General features: G+C 34.7%; 1 protein-coding gene across 1 annotated transcript in view; it reads left to right on the top strand.

Moving 5' to 3' along the window:
- Positions 1–20,857, top strand: part of SEMA3E (semaphorin 3E) — a 131,367-nt gene that overhangs the window by 51,255 nt on the left and 59,255 nt on the right. Inside the window, exon 2 of the mRNA XM_066550950.1 lies at positions 17,532–17,692. Within this exon, the coding sequence (XP_066407047.1) occupies positions 17,532–17,692 (161 nt within the window). The remainder of the gene's footprint in view (positions 1–17,531; positions 17,693–20,857) is intronic.

Raw genomic sequence — 20,857 nt, 5'->3', positions numbered from 1 at the left:
GGAATGCAAATATTTATATTTGGAGGGTATCCTTATCAGCAAGTGATTCAGCTTTCAACAATCTCCAATTCTTCAAAAGGAAGTAGATTATTTTATAATGTCAAGAAATGATCAGTATATTATTTCTATGGATTTTTATGCATGAGCAAATAATAAGCACTCTAGCACCACCATCTTTCCTTGTTTATAATATATTTTTGCAGCATTAAACTGATATAAATCCTAGACCTTGACATGGATTTCCTATTAGCTGATTTGTGCTAAAAAGCAGATGATGTGTACAGATGGGTTTGCTCATGTATTTACCAATTTAAATAGTGATAAACAGGACAAAAATGTAAGTTCCTCTTTTCACACTTTCTGTCAATGGTGGAAAGAACCACTAAATGTATTTTCTTTCAACCAGCTTCCAGATGTATGCTGCCTCATATGCAAGTTGCTTCTGTCAGAAGCAAACTTTGCACATAACTAATCATGATATTAGAAGGTCTGTTGCTTATGTCAAAATTAATTCATGAGGAGAACAAAATCTAATACACAGTGTAACTAAGCACTAGCTAACCTAGATAGTCAAGGTCTAGTTTTATGGTAAAATTAAGATATCCTTTAGGTGTCTTAACAGCCTATGATTAGGCTGTGGTTATTTAAAAAAAAATAAAAATGTATATAACCAGTTAAAAATATGCTTAGAGGCACTTTTTGTTTATTTTAAGAACTTTTACATTATAACTATTCCACTAGCCCTTCTAAAAGTTAAAATGGAGATACTGTGTATCTGCCTAGCATCTGAAGAACAGCTATGAAACAGCAGAAATATTGTGATTTGAAAAGAAACCAAAGTATTGTCATGTCAATACAAAATATTTTTCTAATTTATATGTATTAGAAAAGTGTTGAAATAATATGGAGTAAAAAATTTAAATTCTATTATACACTGAGTCATAATTTAATGCCCTGCATTTAATATAAATATTTGTTAATTCTCTGACTAGAAATACTTCAAAGAGAAAAGTATTTTTGAATATTTCTTCAGTCCCCTAAATTTTTCTTGTATGGAGAATACTCAGTTGTATGTTAAATTAAAGGTGTTTAACAGGACTGGGGATAAAGATACGTAAAAAACAATTGGAGAAAAACTTTTCACAAAAAGAATTTCACAGCACAGATGATGGTGCTAGTCAGCAAATCCTTCCATTGAACTACCATTTTGAGATACTGTTCACAATTAACAGCACAAAGAAAAATCCCATTCAACTAGAACAGAAGAGCTTTCCAATTAATAAGACATAAAGCAGGCATTGTCATGCTCTCAGTTCTGTGTGTCATTTCTAATAAAGATTGGATAATAGAAATGCGTGCTAAAATGAACCTTTTCTTTGTAATAAGAAGGCTCTATAGAGCAGGAAAATAATATAAACTTTTTTTGGTATAGCTGTTTCTCAATCAAAGGGGCATATCAGTTACTGTATATTGCTGCAACATTCCAAGCATTAAATTAAATTATAGACAATAGAATCAAATACAGTTTACATCTGTGGAGCATTAAAAAATGAGGCACGTTCAGCAGTTTATTTATTCCCAGTAGAAATACTCCTGTTGAAACAGTGCTCTGAAAACATTCTCTCCTACCAGGCTTGGCTGTCTCAAATGCATTCCTCAGGCAATACACATATTTAGTTTTTAAATGTGACATGTAGAAATCAACCTTGATTTTCTTGGATGGCTGGACTTTCTTTAGTTGTGCTACAGTTTAGGTAACCTTATCGCTCCCAAGCTCTAACCCTGCTACTGGACCTGTGCAAACAGCCTGAAGCACACTTATTCCACAGGGCTGCAAATAAGCACCAAAGGCCCACCTGTGTTAATACATTTTGAAGGCTTCTGTCACTTATTACACAAGATTAATGTGTAAGGAGAGGCCAAATTCTGTGGAGACTGAGCGTGCAATCTTTAGTCTAAGTACAAGGAACTGGACCATCTCATCTGAAAATTACATTGTTGGTGGAATACCATTACAGCTCACTGCAGTCATAAAAGGAAGGGCTGCAAACATTACTAGTAGGCTTGGATGCACATTTTTAAATGCAGCTTAAAATTGTTTTATAAATCAAATGAATTTTGGATTTACGTAGTAGGCATCATATCTTCTTGTTCCTAACATTGGATAATTCCTTCTGTAATTTAGATCAGACAGTATAAATAATTCAGAAACAGCAGTAGGGTGCATCAAGGACAAGATTCTACACAGGTATAAATAAGTGAAATGTCATTGAGCAATTTACAGTGCTGCCTTTTGCACAGTGGTCACTCCATCTTCTTTGGCTGCTATGGTCTTTTGCCTGGAGATATTAGAGCAAATTTGAAATTGAATCATTACCTATGTTGAGTCCATCCATTGCATGATTTGCTACACCATTCTCTAAACACATATATTTCTATTTCTTTTTTTAATTTTTTTCCCTCCAGAAAGACTCATTGGTCAAGAAAAATTACCTGCATCTTCATAGAGTTTGTAGCTTGATGTGAAATTTAGTGTGTTGTGTTCTGTGACTAAAAGCCCAGACTGGGTTATATTGAAAAAAAAAAAAATAAAGGTGTTTAAGCAAAAATGAATCCAAATCTCTTAGAACTCTTGTGCAATGGACTTCTGACTATTTACATTAATATTCTGTAGACTTGCCCTACTTGGATTCTTCATTTAAAGCTCTCTGACAAAAGAATGTGAAAAGGAGGTAAATATTTAATGTGAAGGGATTCCTTAGATGTCTGTAGTACAAGTTACTTGAAGCAGAGGATGGCATTTCAAGACATGTAATTTGTGTTAAAGTGCTCTGCTTATATTTTTGGTATAAATGCAAGAACAGGGGCAGCTGACTTGGTGGAGGGCACTGCTGCCTTGACAAAGTCAAGGCATCTATGCAAACACCACAGCTCCAGTTTTCAACACAGGCAGCATCCATCCTGCTGCTTTACTAGAGCAGGCCTTGTAAATCCTTATCAGTAAACCACCAACAGATACACAGTGACAATAAATCCTTCTAAAGGACATGTCTTCTGATCTTAATAAACCTTCTAAATAGAGCAACAAAGAAAACAGTGAAAATTCCACTGACTGTCTGACCTACGAATCCTCAAAATGCTAAATTCTACAGGGAAGAAAAAGTAATTTTTTCCAATAGCTGTTTAGCATTTTTAAAGCTATTCAGATAATGATGATGGGCGTAGACAAAAAAACTGATAACAACAGAAAAAAAGTAGTTACTGTCAAATGGCATTAATAGCAGCACCAGGCTAGACATGCATGGGAATGTGCAGGTATAAATAAGCACTTTAATAAATGTTAGAGTAGAGCTTTATTTTTGTTCTAGTATCTCTGAGACTAACTTCAAAAAGGAAAAAAAAAAAACAAAAACAAAAAAACTAGAAGTGAGTTGAAACAGGAAAAAGAAAAAGCCAAGGCTGCTTTTGGAAAGATAGATTCTCATCATAGAATGAGAATCAAAGCTCTCATTTTCCAAGCAGGTACTATCATTTTTTAGTACCTTTATTAGAATACTTTCAGATGCTGAGCAATGCTTTCTTGAAAAATGAGAGCTTTGTGTGAAATAACATTTTGTAGATGCATATAAACGTACCTGCATACATGAACAAAAACACACATTCTATGGGTCACAATATATTTTCCTTGGATGAATATTTTCTGAGGAGATAAATGCAAATATTCTTTTTTTATTTTTATTTTACTGTTGCACAGAAATATTTCACTTGCAAATGTGACACATCCAGCTACTGATCTGGTATCAACATCCTGTGCTAGCAGAAAACTTTGTTCTTTAGTGTAGCTTATATTATGAAAAATGAAGATGGGGAAATAGCTGGAAGATAGCTAATCCCTTCCCCACTAACTAGAACAGATTGTCACATGTTTCCTCCTATCTTTTTTAATTGGCTCATCTACTAGCAGTTCCACCATTTGCTTTTTCAGATTATTCTGAAACTAATAGATCTGACTTTTACATTATTTGTATCCTTATTGCTAAATTACCCACCACAATACCTTGTCTTGTCCTTGCAGTATTTGCTGTTTACTTTTCCCTTTCTTTTTTTTTTCAAAAACAAATATATGTTATTGTGCTGTGGTTTAACAGCTTTATCTTCCATTTCTTCAAACAGTGGAAAATGAGTAGAGAATGTTTGATATTTATGATACACTAAATTTGGATAAGTGAACGAGATTGAAAAAGATGCAATGAAAACCATTTTTTGTGGGGCTTTCTTGTGATATACATACAACACACATGATGGCCTGTGTGGTCTCTCAGTGGCTGCCAGATGAGATGTTGTTATTGAGAGATACATCCTTCTGCAGGAGAGCCTGTTGAAATCAGAAATGGTGTAATAGATGTTTATGTGAATAACACTGGCAGAAACAAACCAGTTATATTGCATTTTCATTTACATGTATGAGTATTTTCTAATGCTTTGCCTCCTGTTTTTTCTTCTTTGGGAAGAAATGTCACACTGTCTTCAGATCAAACACTATTTTATAACATCATAGAAGTGTCAGAATTTGACCCAATTCTTTAATTCTTAAACAGATTCCTTGAACTTTAGTTAAGCTTATATAATAAGTGGCAGAACTACTTAAGTGTAACATTTTCCTCTGAAGTATTTATGAAATATAATATAAACAGTTAAATAGCTCTCAGTTAAATAATATATGTTTTGGACCTATTCATTCCTAAGTGTACTTATTTCTGACAGTTTGATAAATATATTATTCTGTGACAAGTTATTTCATACAGTTCATTATGGTGTTTTTACATGTTTTTCCTAGTGTCAGGCATAGAGAATTGTATCCCGATGTATAAATACTAGTGCAATATGCAGCAGGTATTAAAAAACTATTTTGTCCTCAGATAGTCCCATGCCTGAAAATAATATGCAGAATATAAATCTCTGTTTCTATTCTATTCTAAGAAAAAACATTGCTGTCAGATTAAGTATATAGCACTTGGGATCTATAGTTCTAATATAATATCTTCACGTTTTTCATATTTATATTGACAATTATCTTGGATGTAACCAGCATATCTCAAAAGTTGGTATTTAGAAATTGTCTTGTAATTTTGTAAAAGGATTTTGAATTTTGTCTTCTATATTAATTTTCCTCTACATCTTTCAATCTCTCTACATCTTTCAATCTCTACATCTTCCCACTACTATGAAAAATCCATTGCAGTTTTTCCATAAGTCCTATTGCTTTTGGAGATAGCAAAATTTTATTAAAGATACATCTTCTTAGAGAAGGCATAATAATAGGTACTTTAAAGGTATGCAGAAGTTCTAGAAGTTCTTCGCTAGCAGTACAGATTCTAGTTTTGGTTTTTGATTTTGGTGTATTATTAATCTATGAAGCATTATGAAATTACAGAAATTTAATTCTTTTTCCATTGATTAATATTTTGGCAAAAAAGGGATATTTGCATGTTTTAAATTAAGACATCTATTTTGTTTTAAGACCATGTAAGTTTGAAATGTTAGTTGACTTACTATAAGAACAGAGAACTGCATTAATCAAAATAAAATACGTAAAATTATCAAAATTATTCCATCCATGGGAAAATAACTAGATTTTTGATGTTTGAAAGTGCTCTGTATTTGAAGTTTTTATTCCAGTTTGGCATGAAAACATTTTCCAGAGTCTTTAAAAATCCTTTCAGAATCTGAAAAATGTTCTCTCCCAGTTCCAATACCTGTTGTGTGTTCTGCTCCCTTTTTTTCTGAGGGCAAATTCTCAGGACTGTAGGTCACCCATTGTACTTGCATTCAAAATATGAACCGTCCAGCAGTTTTATGCAGACTTGCCGAGTGTTCAGTGCAAATCCTGTAGATTTGCACTGTAAATTCAAACCCTGGAGAATTTTGTAAATATTGATTTTTTTTTTTTCATTTATCCTCTCTTGATGACAGAATTTTGTTTTTAATTTTGGTTTCTTTTTTTAAAATTTTATTTTGGCAATGCCTTCGAGTTAGATTGGAAATTCCTGGAGAAAACGGTTGTCCAAGGCTGTGTGTTTTTTCAGCTCTGAGCAGTACATAATCTATTAATGAGGATCTGGGACAGGTGCTATTTAATATCTTCAACAGCAATATCATCTCTGGGATTGAGACCACCCTCAGCAAGTTTGTGGATGTCACCAAGCTGGTGGAAGCAGTGACAGTCCCTGGCTCTGGCAGGGGGCAGTGGTTGATGAACTTTGAAGGTTCTTTCCAACCCAAAGCTCTCTCTGTATCCATGATTTAATCCCTAGATCTCTATGAACTTCTGCACAACTCTTCAGTATACAAAAATGAATCAGATGTATCCATCCTTCATTTTCATACTATATCTATAATTCTAAACATCAATAGTCCTTGTGAGAAATAAAGGACAGTGAAATTATCTCACATTCTACCTTCTGTGAAGCCAGAAATAAGTAGAAAAGACAGATTGACTCCAAAACATCTGAAATCAAGCCCCAGTGTTAAACCAAGAATCAAGATGAAGATGAATTTCTAAATTACAGTGAAGAAAGAACAAATGAAGGAACACCCATAAGTGTGGAGTGTTTTTACATCCTGGGCAAAATGATTCAGGGCAGAGTAATACTGAGACAATGTTCCATTTTGAGGTGGGAGAAGTTTATGGAAGATTTTTCATGATTACCATCAGGTCAAGTGAAGATATAGAGATGTTACTTGTAATTTCAGGAGATTCTTTCTCTGTTGTATCGTAGAATTCTCTTCACCGTGAGAGGCGCTTTTTTTATCATTGCGAATTTTTCTAAAAGCACCTGAAAGGCTTAGGAGCACAAACCACAGCTGAAATTCAGTACAGTCTATTGTATGACTCCATTGGATAATCAAATGTGACATGAGGAAAGATAAGGTTTACATCAAAGTACAATAAACTTCTAAACAAGCACTATCATTTTTCTGTCTTGCAAAACCCATCAGAAACAAATTAATAGTGTTGGGGGGAAAAGGAAAGGGAGGATGGGTGGACATGTCCATGAAATTTTGAGGATAATATGCAACAGTAAATAGTACAATTCATAATAGTTACATGACCATTAGTGGCTGCCTATTATTGACTTTTATTCTCCAGTTACACTATTTAAGATTAACTGTGTAGAGTTCTACCAGCTCCAAGTCAAATGGCTGAAGAATGTTTTGTCTGTTAATATTTGCAAAGCATTACTGATTCTGAAAGGTTTCAAATATGTCCTAAACTATTGAAATAAAGCTTTTTTCTGTCTCTCTCTTCCAAGTCATTTACTTAACCAGAATTTTACAGATAATAAGGCATACTGGGGGGAGAAAAAGAAGAGACAAAAAAGATAGATATTTCTATGTGTTGCTCATCGCTGCTGTGATTAAAATTGCAAACACTGATAAAATACAACCTTGGTTTATTTATAGAATGCATTTTGGAGAGGAATTAATCTACAGTTAATTATGTATCTAAAAATTAGATTAAATTCTTAAAATTTGTATCATAGAAATTAATATTTTCAGATTATATTTGTTTGGATGCCCTTCTACAGGAATTTTAAAATGCAGTTTGGGAATGCCTCTTTCTTTTGTTCTGATAAAAAAAGACAGCTGGATAAATACCTTAAACTAGACAGCAGACTTTTAACAAAACAAAAGCTGAATATGACATATCCAACCCTGCAATATATGAGCTTGAATTCATTCATAAAGCTCTGTGTCATAATAAAAAAAAAAGTAATTAAAATAAAGACAACAAAAAGATCTTTGATGTATTCAGTTTTCACTAATATTTAAAAGTATTTGAGATGGATCAGGAAAAGCAGGGTCAAACCATGGATGTGTTAGCTAACTCACATGAGGTGGGCTTCCAAAGACACTGATGCAGCAGCTGAATACATCTCCTTTCTTTGAGTTAAATCTTTCCAGAGAGGATATTCTGGTCAATTAAAAGAACAAACTTTGGACTAACGAAGTGTTCATTTCTAGAGAAGTCTATTCAGTCTGTTTATAGAGTTTCTATGCTCAGGGAATATTGACTTTATTTCAGTGTGTGAACTGTAGCAAGTCTTTCCAAACTCACCTGTGGAATATTGTCTCGGACTCTGCATATGCTGTAAGTAATTTATTTCACAGGAAAAAAATACCTTGAAAATTTCCTTTCATCTTTTTAGTTTTTTCCATTTCGATTTTCTGTCTGCCTTTTGCTTTTCTCACAATGCCTCCTTTCTCCTTTCTCTCAAGAAACATTCTGGTTTTTTTCCTGTTGATGACTCCAGATAGCCTTACATACACTGTCAATCACATGCCATCCTACTCAAGAGCATATGCTGCTGAAAATCACATGAGATAGCTCCTTTTAATCCATCTTTTACAGGGGAAATTCAATTTAACAGTCATTTTGAATAGCATAAACCCCTGACTCTTGGCATCTTCATTTTAAATGAAAGCACCAGATTCTCTTTCTGTCAAAACACAGGATCTCTCCATAGGAAGAATTCTCCTCTTCCCATACTGCTGTGGTAATAACCATGTAGTAAGTGGTACACCTTAATAAATCAGGTCCTCAAGAGACTGGACTGTCTGTGTTTCATCAGCAGAGTTCTGTGATTATTTGAACCATATGTACCTTCTAAAACTCAAGTTTTATAAATCGATTATTTCACTTGTTAACACTATTAAGATATTAAGCATAATGTAAAACATCTTCTGTGAGTGTAATTTTAAAAGGACATTTCTTTTTGTGCTTACTTCCTTGGAGGTATATTGGATGAAGTGTATAAAGTTCACAAAGAGTATTTCATGGACGCTTGTGTTTTCCATAGGTTGGAATAATTGCACAGTAAAAAAATCCAGTTTATATTTCTGCTGGAATGTTTTCATAGAAAAACACATTTCTAAAGCTTTATATCATGCAGTCTACCATTCAAAAAGAAATTTATAATGTTGATGAAGATATTATTATCCACAACTTTATCGTGTATTATCACCTCCTAAAATGCTTTACTGAAAAAGGATCATTAGGATTTGAAGTCACTAGAAAGTTTTAGGCAGCCACATTATGCAGGTCACTGAGACCTGGGAGTTCATAACAGCCACAGTGTTATGCCATTTTGCATAGGCAATTGTTTGATAGTTTCTATCACAACCACATTTCTGAACTGTGTTGTCAGATAGTACTTTGGTGATGCATGTGCCTTTTCCAATAAAATCCCACTGGTAAGCTAAACAAATGTTTCTATAATAAAGTATAATGGTATAATGAGTATGTCAATTTACCATAGCAAATTTGTTTGAATGAGTGCCAAAATTTGCTATCTAATACTGAAATGAATTTAAAAAAATTCTTCACCATTCTGCAAGCAATATCACTCTAACTGGAAATAGATATAGAAAAAAATACAGTAAGCTTAATTTAAAATATTTTAAATTGTTATTATTGTTGAAAACTAAATACCATCATCAAAAGCATAATGAATGGTAGGCATCATTTATATAGTAGTTTGACATTGAAATTATGAAAATTTCTTCTCATTCTGAGTGATTCTCTGTTGTTTCAGATAAATACAGATAAATACAGATTCAGATAAAATACAGAAGGAGAACTATTTTCCCTATACTGTTCCACATCTATTTAATCTATACTGGTATGATTACCTAGGTCAAAATTAATGAATTTAATTGGGAAAAATGGCAGATGAGCTCTGGATTAGGCCTTCTATGAGAAACCATCCTATTTTACTGCTATAAAAAAACCCTGTAAGGTCCAGAAATTTGTAGGGCCAAATGTGTTAGTGTCAAAAAACAAATATCACTTCAACATACATGACTGTTTAGCAGGTTCTGTAACTGCTTTCATTTGACTTACAAAGAGGTTTTCTTCTAAAACAATCTGTAAATCATCCATCATTTCTAGATAGGCATGATTAAAACCCAAAACATCAAGTTTCTATTACAATGAATTTAATTTCTTTTCAAGCGTTAGAAACATTAAATTGAATATCAGATATTTTTTTAGTGGACCGGCCTGTAAATCAAGAAATGTATCTTAAAATTGCTGTAAACTCTGCTTGTATGAATATGGTGTGTTATTTCCCTTAAACTGATGTACACCATAGAAATTTCCAGCAAGCACTAAAAATATTACAGAATACTGTGTAAGCATACATTTTTTTACTGTTATGTGATATACTACCACTATAAACCCTGGTCTTTTGTGATGGTTATATTTCTGTTATTGAGTGACTAAAACCAAACCAGCTACAGTGTTGCTAACTGAATATGCTATTTTGCTACCAGGGAAAAAGAAACAAGTATTTGCTAGGTGTGACATAATACAGGTATATCACAGTATGTATGTGACATATAATAGTTTGAAATGGAAATATCAAGGATTAGGACTTGAGCTGTCATGATTAGCTGTGTTAAGGATTTTCAAGCTACACAGAATATTTTCTGTCATTAGCTGAGTAGCATTAGAAGAAACAAAAATATTTCCTAAGATTTATTATATGTTCCAGTTTTAGGTTTTTCCAATATTCTTAGGGGAAAAAATCCAGAAGAGTGTTTTGTCTTCCATACAGATTGAAACTATTCTTGTCTCTCCAAACTGTACCTTTTAATTTCAGAAACTTTTGCCTCTGTAATTTCGACAGACTGACAGGGAAAGATTTTGTTTGAAGTTTTGACTATAATTTAAACTTGATCACTAAATCCAGAACATTTAGAGGAAGAGAACCAAATAAGCAAAATTATTCATGGGCTTTGCTGCACCAGCTCCCTTCATGAAGCCAATTACATTCCCCAAATAAAGCTCAACAGCCAAACTCACCTGCTGTTAAGAGCAGAGGTTGAATCATATGAAAGTAGTTATGGACTAATGGGTTTTTGCTTGTTGTTACTAGAGTTTGCTTTCTGTCTCCTTCTCTGCCAAGTTTCTGAGGCATCTGCCTGGCAGCCACATAGATAAAACCTCAAGCAGTGAAAGCTCATACTTCAGTCTCCCTCACAGACTTTTAATCCTATCTCCTGCTGATTCATCTTCTCCCAATAAAACACTAAATTATCTTAAGAACAGTGTTTAAAAATTACACTGGTATCTTTCAGCATTAGTACTACCCTGGATTTTTTAGTTAGTTTACTTTTTGCAATTAATTCTGCTATTACAGTTCTCATCTCAGATTTTGCTACCAAATCTCATGCAGGAGGATTTACTTTGGCCACCTCTGGCCAGTTAACACTGTTCCCTTTTCTACTTCCTTACCAGTTCAGTTCCTTGCTGTTTGACCCGAGTTAATGCAACTTTCCATTACCTGACAATCTCTGTCATGACTCTATAATTATTTTTACAGGGTTATATTTAGCTAAGGACAGTAAACATAGAAAAATAAAAATTGTTAATCTCATATTCAGCAGAATTGGGGGTTTAGGTGAATTTTATTTTTTTTTTTTATCCTGGGAAGAAATCTTCTGCTTTCTACTAAGTTTATGTAGAATATTGCCAGTTAGAGGTCTTAACCCTGTCAGAAAAGATTCAACCACTTGTAAGTTTATACTTTTGTCCTTGTGATGGATGAGTCTTTAGAGTACCCTCAAATAAATATTTGCCTTAAAGTACCAGTGTTTTATAACAGAAGATACATAGATTTCCTGGTCTTACAATTGACCTGTAGTTCATAAACTGTGTCACAGATATTTCAAGCTCTTCTCTGTCTCTTTTTATTTTTTCTCATTTTTGTTTCTGTCTCTTTCTTGTCACATGTAAGCAGATTTTGTTATCACTTGTCAGCAATATAGCAAAAAAGCTAAATTAATTAAAATTACATAAGGTTCCCAAAGTTCTTGTAAAACTTGTTCCACTGCAGTATCTGTATTCAAGACTATGCCAATAATTTGAAGCATAAGATGTCATTCAGGTGCTCACATTACCTAGACTTTATATCAGTGGCCTTTCACATTATTGATGGGGACAGAAGGCAACCCCAGCCATTAACTCTTCCTGTAAAGCAGCACTGAGACATCCACCTTATGTGGGCTCATTTGTCAGTGCCCTGCATCTGGAAAACATCTTTGCTGGAAGAGTGATCTGCAGCATGAAGTAGTGTGGGAGGTGAGACTATATTTCTGAAGAATTTAAAAGGGGAGCCAAAGATTTTTATGAGGGCAAAAAAGGGCAAAGGCAATAGACATGTGCAGTTGTGATGATGTAATGCTATGAAGAACAGAGCAGAGCAACAGCAGCTTTGTCACTCCCTGAGAAAAATAGAAAAGATTGAAAATTTGCAATGGTATTTGTCTGTATTGAAGGTCCAAAATGATATATTGCTCAAAATATGCTTAAATTCTGAGAGTGTGTTATAAATGAAATGTCACCATAAAATCTGGTTGCTGTGGAGCACTGTTGAGATTTTTTGGCATTTAATTTTCCAAGCATATTTAAGTTATCAATAATTTTTTATTTAAAAAATATTTTAACAAAAATTGAGTGACTTTTTTTTCTAATTGAAGAAATGACTAAAATAATCTTGGAAGTTAGAATTATATACTGCTCATTAAAATATCCAAGAAATTGCCTATTAGGAATATAATTAACATTGTTAGACCAATGTGTAATAGAATCCATTTTGTCAAACAAGATACAGTATGAATAAATTCACCAAAGTAGATCTGCTATAAGAGATGGTGTGGTAAGCAAGATCAGTTTAAACATTTGCCAGCAAGCTCTGTCAGACAGATAGCAAACCAGCAGGTTTGTTCTCAGCTTTTAAAACAGAAAGAAATCAGACTTTTTTCTCTTATGAAATGTAATTCAGCAGTGCAGACTTGCTTTAAAGCTTTTAGAGGTAAAGTGAAGTGCCATATAGGAGTATGTAAATATTGAAGTAGTCTTTCCTTTGTTGAGTAAAATGCTCTTTGTACTGCAATGGGGTGGGTTTAGTTATGGTCTTGAGAGTTTAGATTAAAATGGAAAAGCACTACAACACAAACGATAACATTTTCTCAAATTTATGGATCAGTGCTCCAGAAGATTTGTTTTTACCAAAAGATAGGAAAGGTCCCTTCTCTTTTTTTCTATGTGCTGAGTACTAGCAATATATTCACCCTGAATAATTCATCCTCTTTGTCTCTGGATTTTTTACTTTATGCAAGATCTTTACCGAAGAAGTAACTTTTTTTGGTGGTTTGTTTGTTTTTATTTTGGTTTTGGGCTTTTGTTTTTGTTTTTTGACACTGAAACCTATAGAAACTCAGTAAAAGGAAGGGTTCTGCTCAACTGAAACCCTTAGTCACTCCCACATGAGGGACAAGCCAAAGGTTTCTAAATCATGGGCTGGAACAGTTTGTATAATTTATTAAATATTAAATATTTATATATTTTTTTGAACAGCTTCAACAGGAAATGGATAAAGCATCCATCCTTCTCTACCAATCTAGTAGCTAATAACTTGTGATTAGACCTCATTACAGAAGTAGAAAAACCTTCATTTCAATCCATTCAGAAAATGAAATTGACCTCATGTCTGCTATTCCTCAGGTTTAGCCCTTAGAATATTTTTAAAATTTTAGGTAGCACATATTTTCTCTGGCCAAATTGTTGAAGAAAATTGTACTTGCACCTGATCTTTTAAGTGTGCTAGATGTGCCCAGCATAAATGTGGACATTAAATCCTAGTATTAGGTAGAGGAACAATGTCTTTCTGGGTTATGCTCTTTAGACATTGTCTAAAAATTGATTTTTTAATTAAAGGGTATCAGCATGACCAGGAGTGTAACTCTGGACACCTCAAGGAATCTGTATTTACAAGGTGACCTTAAGCTTCTTCAAGGTAACTGAAGGTAGATTTTGGGGAAATTTGCTTAAAACTTTGAATCCAAGTGCCTCACCCCCAGTGGTGTTGTGATTTCAATGACCGAGTGCAACTCAGCGCTGCACAGTGCAATGATCTGTGTGTCCAGCTCTGGGGTCCCCCACATGAGGATCTCACCTGTTTGGAGCAAGTCCATAGGAGGCCAAAAAGATGAACAGAGGACCAGAGTACCTCTAGTATAAAGACAGGCTGAGAGAGCTGGGACTGTTCAGCCTGCAGAAGAGAAAAATTTAGGAAGACCTTATAGCAGCTTTCGGTATTTAAAGGGGCTAAAAGAGAGCTGGAGTGGAACTTTTCACCAAGGGCATGTGGTGATAGAACAAGGGGTAATGGCTCTAAGCTGTAAGAGCATATGTTGAGATTAGATGTTGGAAATCTTTTACTGTGAAGGTGTTGAGACACTGACACAGGTTGTCCAGAGAAGATGTGGGCGCCCCATCCCTGGACTTGTTCAAGGCCAGGTTGAACAGGGCTTGGGGCAACCTGGTCTTGGAGAAACTATGGCAGGAGGGTTGGAACTAGATGATCTTTAAAGTCCCTTCCAACTCAGAGCATTCTGTGGTTCTTAGAATCACAATTCATTTGTGTGAGCATGAGAGCTGTGCTATGTGTGGAGGCAGGAGCTCATCCAGAAGCAGTACAGCTTCATTCCTACATTGAATCCAACCAGCTTTCCTGAAGAGTCATAGCAGAACAAAAATTGTTCTACTGCTTCAGGACCTATGTCATTTACATCAAACTACACCATGGTGAGATTCACTTGCCTAGAAATGGCAAGCTTCTAGTGCTGTTTTAGACTCCCAGATATACCACTCATTCTCCAGGCATTCAGGATGTGCTGCATTATCCTAATATCTCATGTATCCTATAACATATGGAAATTCTACTACCTATCAAAGGATCTACATAATATTACTACATTTGTGATTCAGTACAAAATCACTCTCCAAACCCAACTTGATGGGTTCCAGTCCTTTCAGATATCGGGTAAATTCCTATTCCTTTCTCTACCCCCACAGCAACCACATGTCTGTGTGGTTTGCTGGACCTAGCCTTAGAAACATCTCTTTTTGCAAGTTCTATCTTGAAAGATTTTTAATATTCTCAACTTCCATTTAAGACAATAAGATTTGCAGGTGTGCTTTGTGGGACTGAGTCTTATATGAGCAGTTATCAGTTTATGTGATCGGGTAGAGAATTGTTCATCATTATGAGAACACATGACTCGTATCTCTGATCTATGTAAAGAAATATTGTCTCATTTATGAACAATTTGCCTTCAGGATAACATGAAAATAAATCAGGGGAAGCTACCACAGTAACCTTTTGTTGTTTATATATAACTAGAATTTAAAATGCAATTCTTTTCACTCCAAGACTGATTAAAAAATAAAATGTACTGAATGATTTATATTCTTGCAAATAAAAAGTGGCTTTATTTAGGACCAAAAGTGTATTTCTAGCTCTGCTTTCATTTTATTTCTAATCTGTTCAGAAACAAGAGTTGTTCTTCCAAAACAGCAATCTGCTCATTTGCTTGGCAAGAGCAAGCTTTGAAAGTGCCATTTCCACATTGCTGTGCAGCTGTGTGCTGAGTGTCTCACTGTCAAAAAATTTGTATCTATCCACTGGTTAGTATGCAATGCTTAGACAAAAAAGTCTCTTGTTCTCTTAATCATGATGTTCCTCTCTGTGACTTAGTTTTCCATTTTCATTAAGTGAGGCCAGTCACACACAGGTACAACTATTTAACAGATTCTGCTTGAAGATCACACGAGAAAGACATCATATGTTAGGCTGAATTTTTTACACAACTCCTTTGATGTAAATTTTATCATCTAAGGAAACAACTTTCAGAAACTAGTTACTTTTAGCCTCTGTTGACCTGAACTCAGCCTACCTAGTAAATGGAGTAAAACATATTTATCCTATTACTGAAATCACACACACAATATACTTAATAATTTTAAATTAATATAAATTGTGTGAATTTGTTGGATTAAATTAATACACTTTTTGAGCATTAAATTTCTTGCTTACAGAACATCAGCTGTGGCTTCTATGTTGCTGTTAAGATGCAGCATGGACAAGTGAACATAACTGCTGGTGTGGCATGTGAGCAGGAGGCTCCAAATTGGATGGGGGCTCATTTGTCTTCTCTAGCTCAGGGACAATCTCACTTCTTCCAACATCAGCCTCAGGATCACAAACAAACAATTGAAAAAATTATGCCTATGGAAAGCTGTGAGGATAAGCATATTTGATTAATTTACCAAAAGTGATTTCTTCAAAATAAAACAATTTGCCACAGTACAGACATAAGAACATAGTTGCTTTCCCCCAGTCCAAGCTCTGTTGCTTTGGAGGGAGTCTGAGGGTGCTCTCTCAAATGACTCCTTTTGAGGCTTCTCAGCAACAAAATTATTTTCAGCCTTTCTGACTTGCTGCTAGCCAGGTTGTGCTGTGCACCACAGTGCAGAGAGATCCTCTGCACTTTGCCTCTTTCTTGCTTCCTGAGGCCTGAATTCAAGTTTCTGCAACATTACCCAGAATGAATTTCCTTTTCTCAGTGGAACTGGCTTTAGCCTAGCTCATGTACAGATAAACCGCAGATTCCCATATCAGGTCAGTGCATTTCTTGACAAAATCAGTGTTGGAGAATTATTCATATGCATTTCACAGATTTCATACTGTTTTCACTGAATTTAGAGGCAATACACTCAGTGAACTAAGTGAAGACAGTGCTAAGCTTAAAATCCACAATGCCATCCTCCTAAAAATACAAACCCAGGTAAAAATAGTGTATACATTGAAAACCTGGAGTTTGACATACATGAGAGACAAGGACACAATTTTGAATATTTTTTTTTTAAATTTCCATTAATTCATTCAGTGTTTGTCCATTTGCAGTTATTGTTCTAAGAAGTACTTAGAAGTATTTGCAGGGAATGCTTCAACAAAGGCAGGAATGATGAATCTGACTCCATATTCTCAGAGGGCTAATTTGTTACTTTAGAACACTATATTATATTAAAGAGGATTATACTATACTAAAGGATACAGAAAGGATACTTAGTAAATGCTAAAAAGATAATGATGAAAACTCATGACTCTTTCCACAGTCTCAACACAGGTTGGCCCTGATTGGCCAGAGTCAAAACAACTCACACCAGAATCCAATGAAACAATCACCTTTGGGTAAACAATCTCCAAACACATTCCACATGTGAGCACAACACAGGAGAAGCAAATGAGATAAGAATTGTTTTCCTTTTCTCTGAGACTTCTCAGCTTCCCAGGAGAAAAATCCTGGGTGAAGGAATTTTTTCAGAGAATGTGAATGCCACAAACTACTTTTTCCTTTTCAGAAAATGTCCAGGAGAAAACTATCTCATATTTTAGGCATAAAGAATATGATGGAAAGACTCAGAGACAAACCTCCTTGAGAAGTGGCTTAGTTTAAAAATTGTTCCCGGGCATTTTGTGTCTCTTTCTTACTCAAAGATTATATGTTTAGCATTTTAATGTCCCACACCTTCTCGCCCAGTTCCCTAGGAGAATGTGAAAATGAAGCCATGAAAGCTAAGCCATTTGGTATTTATCACAAGCACTCTGATTATGTTTCAGAGCTCTGGGATTTAAACAGGACGTCAGTCTTTCGTAGCCCGTTTGGATATCTTGGACTTCACGTAATGCTGCTGGATGAGTATCAAGAGCGACTGTTCGTGGGAGGAAGAGACCTCTTGTATTCCCTCAGTTTGGATCGAATCAGTGACAACTACCGAGAGGTGGAGTAAAAAGCCATATATGTACATTTATAGTATATATTTATATAGATTAGTCACTTCATGTCACAACATGTAGCACAGGATATTAGAACTTGCATGGCTGAGGTAATGGAGTTTTTGTAGGTGTTTTGTGCATGAACTCTAAGGCCATATTTATATTTAAGAGAAATATACTAATTACCATTTTTCCCCCCCTTTTCACCCACAAGGCTCACTCTGTATGAGGAGACTGGGGGTCATATAACTATTTCTCACTGAATTTCAGCATGGTTACAGATGTTTCGAGCACCTCACATTTGTAGACATCTGATTTATCTCCACTATATTATTGAGGAATAATATCTCCCTGGTATTTTTGGAGAGTTTCAGAAGATAAAATGTAAGGGAAAAAATAGCATAAATAGAAAAATAGCGTAGTATTTTTATGCTTTATATTTTTAGCGTATAGCATACTATATGCTAAAAAATAGCATATAATAAACTATTAGAAGTTTTCAATAGCAGCATAAACCTTTTTTTTAACCTTTAGAAACTGGATTTTGCATTTGGTTTGAGCCAGAGGTGCTATTACATAATGACTGAAAGTGGCATTTGAAGGCTACTTAGTGGTCTGAGGGAGAAAGGTAGGTTAAGTCATAATCTTGGCAGAGAGCTCAGAACATTGTAGAAACCAGAAGTGATTGGCAAACTGACAACTGAAAAGGAGAGGCTGGAGTCTGAGCTGATGTGAGCCTTGGGTTCCTTACTCACTTCTGCCCTTGGAAACTAGAATTGGAAACATACAGTGGCAAGGGAAGCTGTCAGGAGCATTGTTCCATTGTTCAACCATTTTGAATGCAAGTAAATGATCTCTTGAAATATTTCAGTGTTTTCCTTATCTACTTTAAATTTTCCCAATGTGTTTTGATGTATTTTCATTTATTTGCAAATTAATTAGTAGAACAAAAAGTGAGTAAAATAAAATAAAGTCACTTGGGAGAAATATTTTTTTTTATTTCTATACTGCACTGACCACTGATGTTTCAAATTCTTTTCTTTCTGCCCCCTTGCTAAAAGTGAATATCACTATTCTTATGTCAACACTCTGACCAACTTTACCATAAGTATCTTTGCTTATCTCCAAGTATAAATAGCATATTCCACTACTGTGAACAGATATAATGTGCTTTATTTTTTTTATAAATATTTGGGAATGTCAATCCTTGTTATGGGACACAAATCTATTCAGGGAGGCTATTTGAGAATTTATCTACATTAAAAAAAGGAAAACACCCAGAATTTAACTCCCCAGGGGGCAGAGTTACATACTGAGCTTTATTCCTCAACAGTGAGATATAAGCTAATTCCTTTTCGCTTTGATACAAATTATTAATATCCTGTGACAAGATATTAGAGCTCACAGATATAAAAACATTTAGAACAGCATTTTTTTCTATAAAATAAGCTTTTTGTCTCTTCTTCCCCCTTTGGCAGTAAATCTGTGAGGAATGATAGGATAGAGCACTTCATGCTTCTGTCCAACCACCATCATCCCATCTGGACACACTCAAAGTTCATTGCTCCCCTTCTTGTTTTTAAGTGGAATATCAGCCATTTACTCTGAAACCGTGCTCTCTGTCTGGGGACCTGTGTAGAGTATGGCAAAGTGATGTAAACTCTTCTTGCCTTTTTTATGCTAAAGATGAGAAACTGAAATAAATGAAGCTTGGCCTGGCACCTTTAGAAACATGGTCTCACTGGGACCTATCTGCCTTGAGTACAAATGGCATGAGCTTTTACTCTTTTTCCCAGAGTTCACTCAGAGCAGATCTCATTCAGGGATGGTTAAGGAAAGTATGATCATTTTACAGCTTTATCAGTAAAAGTGTGGAATGAGACATTTCTGTTATAGGAATCCTTAATTGCTGAGATACATTGGAGAAAAGTCCTGGAGTTGAGAGAGTGGTTGATTAATTCTTGCCAAAGTTCTTAATTAATTGATGTTTAACTGTGTCTTGGTTAGTTTTTGACCTTTTCGTTTAGACTGAAAAGTTTAGCTTAATTAATCTAAACTAGAACTTGTAATCCACTGAAAGTATATGAGTGCAGGCAAGTTCCTGGATTTTTATTCTCTCTCTGGTAACCAGGATGACTCACTATCTGCAAAAGAAAGGTTTCATGAAGTTTTGGACAGATTTGTATTGATCTTCATCTTCTGTGACCCAGAAAACAGTTTATGTCTTTTAATTCATAGTCATCCCTTTCTCAGCAATTTATAATATGAATGTGCTTTCTAAAAAGCAAACTAAAATCCATTCCCAGCTAGAGATTTATGCCTTTTGCTGTAAAATGACCAAAGAATTCAGTTCTAGCCAGCATATTAGAAGTTATCCCAAAGAAAAACAACTAAATGCTGAGTGGACATAAAATGCTTTTGCATTGAGACCTGTTTACTGCCAAAGTAATCCAACATTTCCAAAAAACTTAACTTTTGATGCATGTGAGGTATGCCTCCTATAAATCTGTATTTAATAGACTACATGTTTTCTTCAGGTTCAATTCTCTTCAGCTTTCAAACACACTGCAACACTCTGAAGGGTCAATTATAGCTTTTTCATGTAACCTAATGGCTGTTTATATAAATGTCTACCAAATTATTTTAAACACATTTTATCCTCACCAATTTTTCATATACACTAAAAAAAATCGTAAAAAAAAATGGGGAAAAAGACCTTCAGGAAAAAATACTACTACTGTCATTCTTGCATTGGTGAGGAAATCCAGACATTTGGGTTCAGCTTTCAAGAGAGCTCTCAACCTTCCATGTCGCCTGGGAAAGACTTTCACTTCTCTATTTGTTCAATAATGTTTATTTTGCCTACTTTGCTCTTTGTATCCCTCATTTGATACATACATATTCTTGCTTAGAGTATGTAACACATAATGCTTTATGTTTTTGAACATTACTTAGATGTCTTGTTTCTATGTGAAGAGTGCCCTCACACTAGGAGTAGCAAGAATGAGGGAGAATATGAAACGTGAGTATCAATGTTTACAGAGAATTAGAGCCATATAAGCACCTAAAAGCTTGTGTAAAGACAAAGCTTTGTAGGCACATTTCACTTAACCTTTGCTTTCCCTAAGAGCTCATTCCCTTTGACACCATCTTTGGAATAAATCCTTATT

The sequence above is a fragment of the Molothrus aeneus genome, chromosome 5, assembly GCF_037042795.1.
Source record: "Molothrus aeneus isolate 106 chromosome 5, BPBGC_Maene_1.0, whole genome shotgun sequence".
Classification (NCBI taxonomy): domain Eukaryota; kingdom Metazoa; phylum Chordata; class Aves; order Passeriformes; family Icteridae; genus Molothrus; species Molothrus aeneus.
This window is presented reverse-complemented; position numbering and strand designations above follow the sequence as displayed.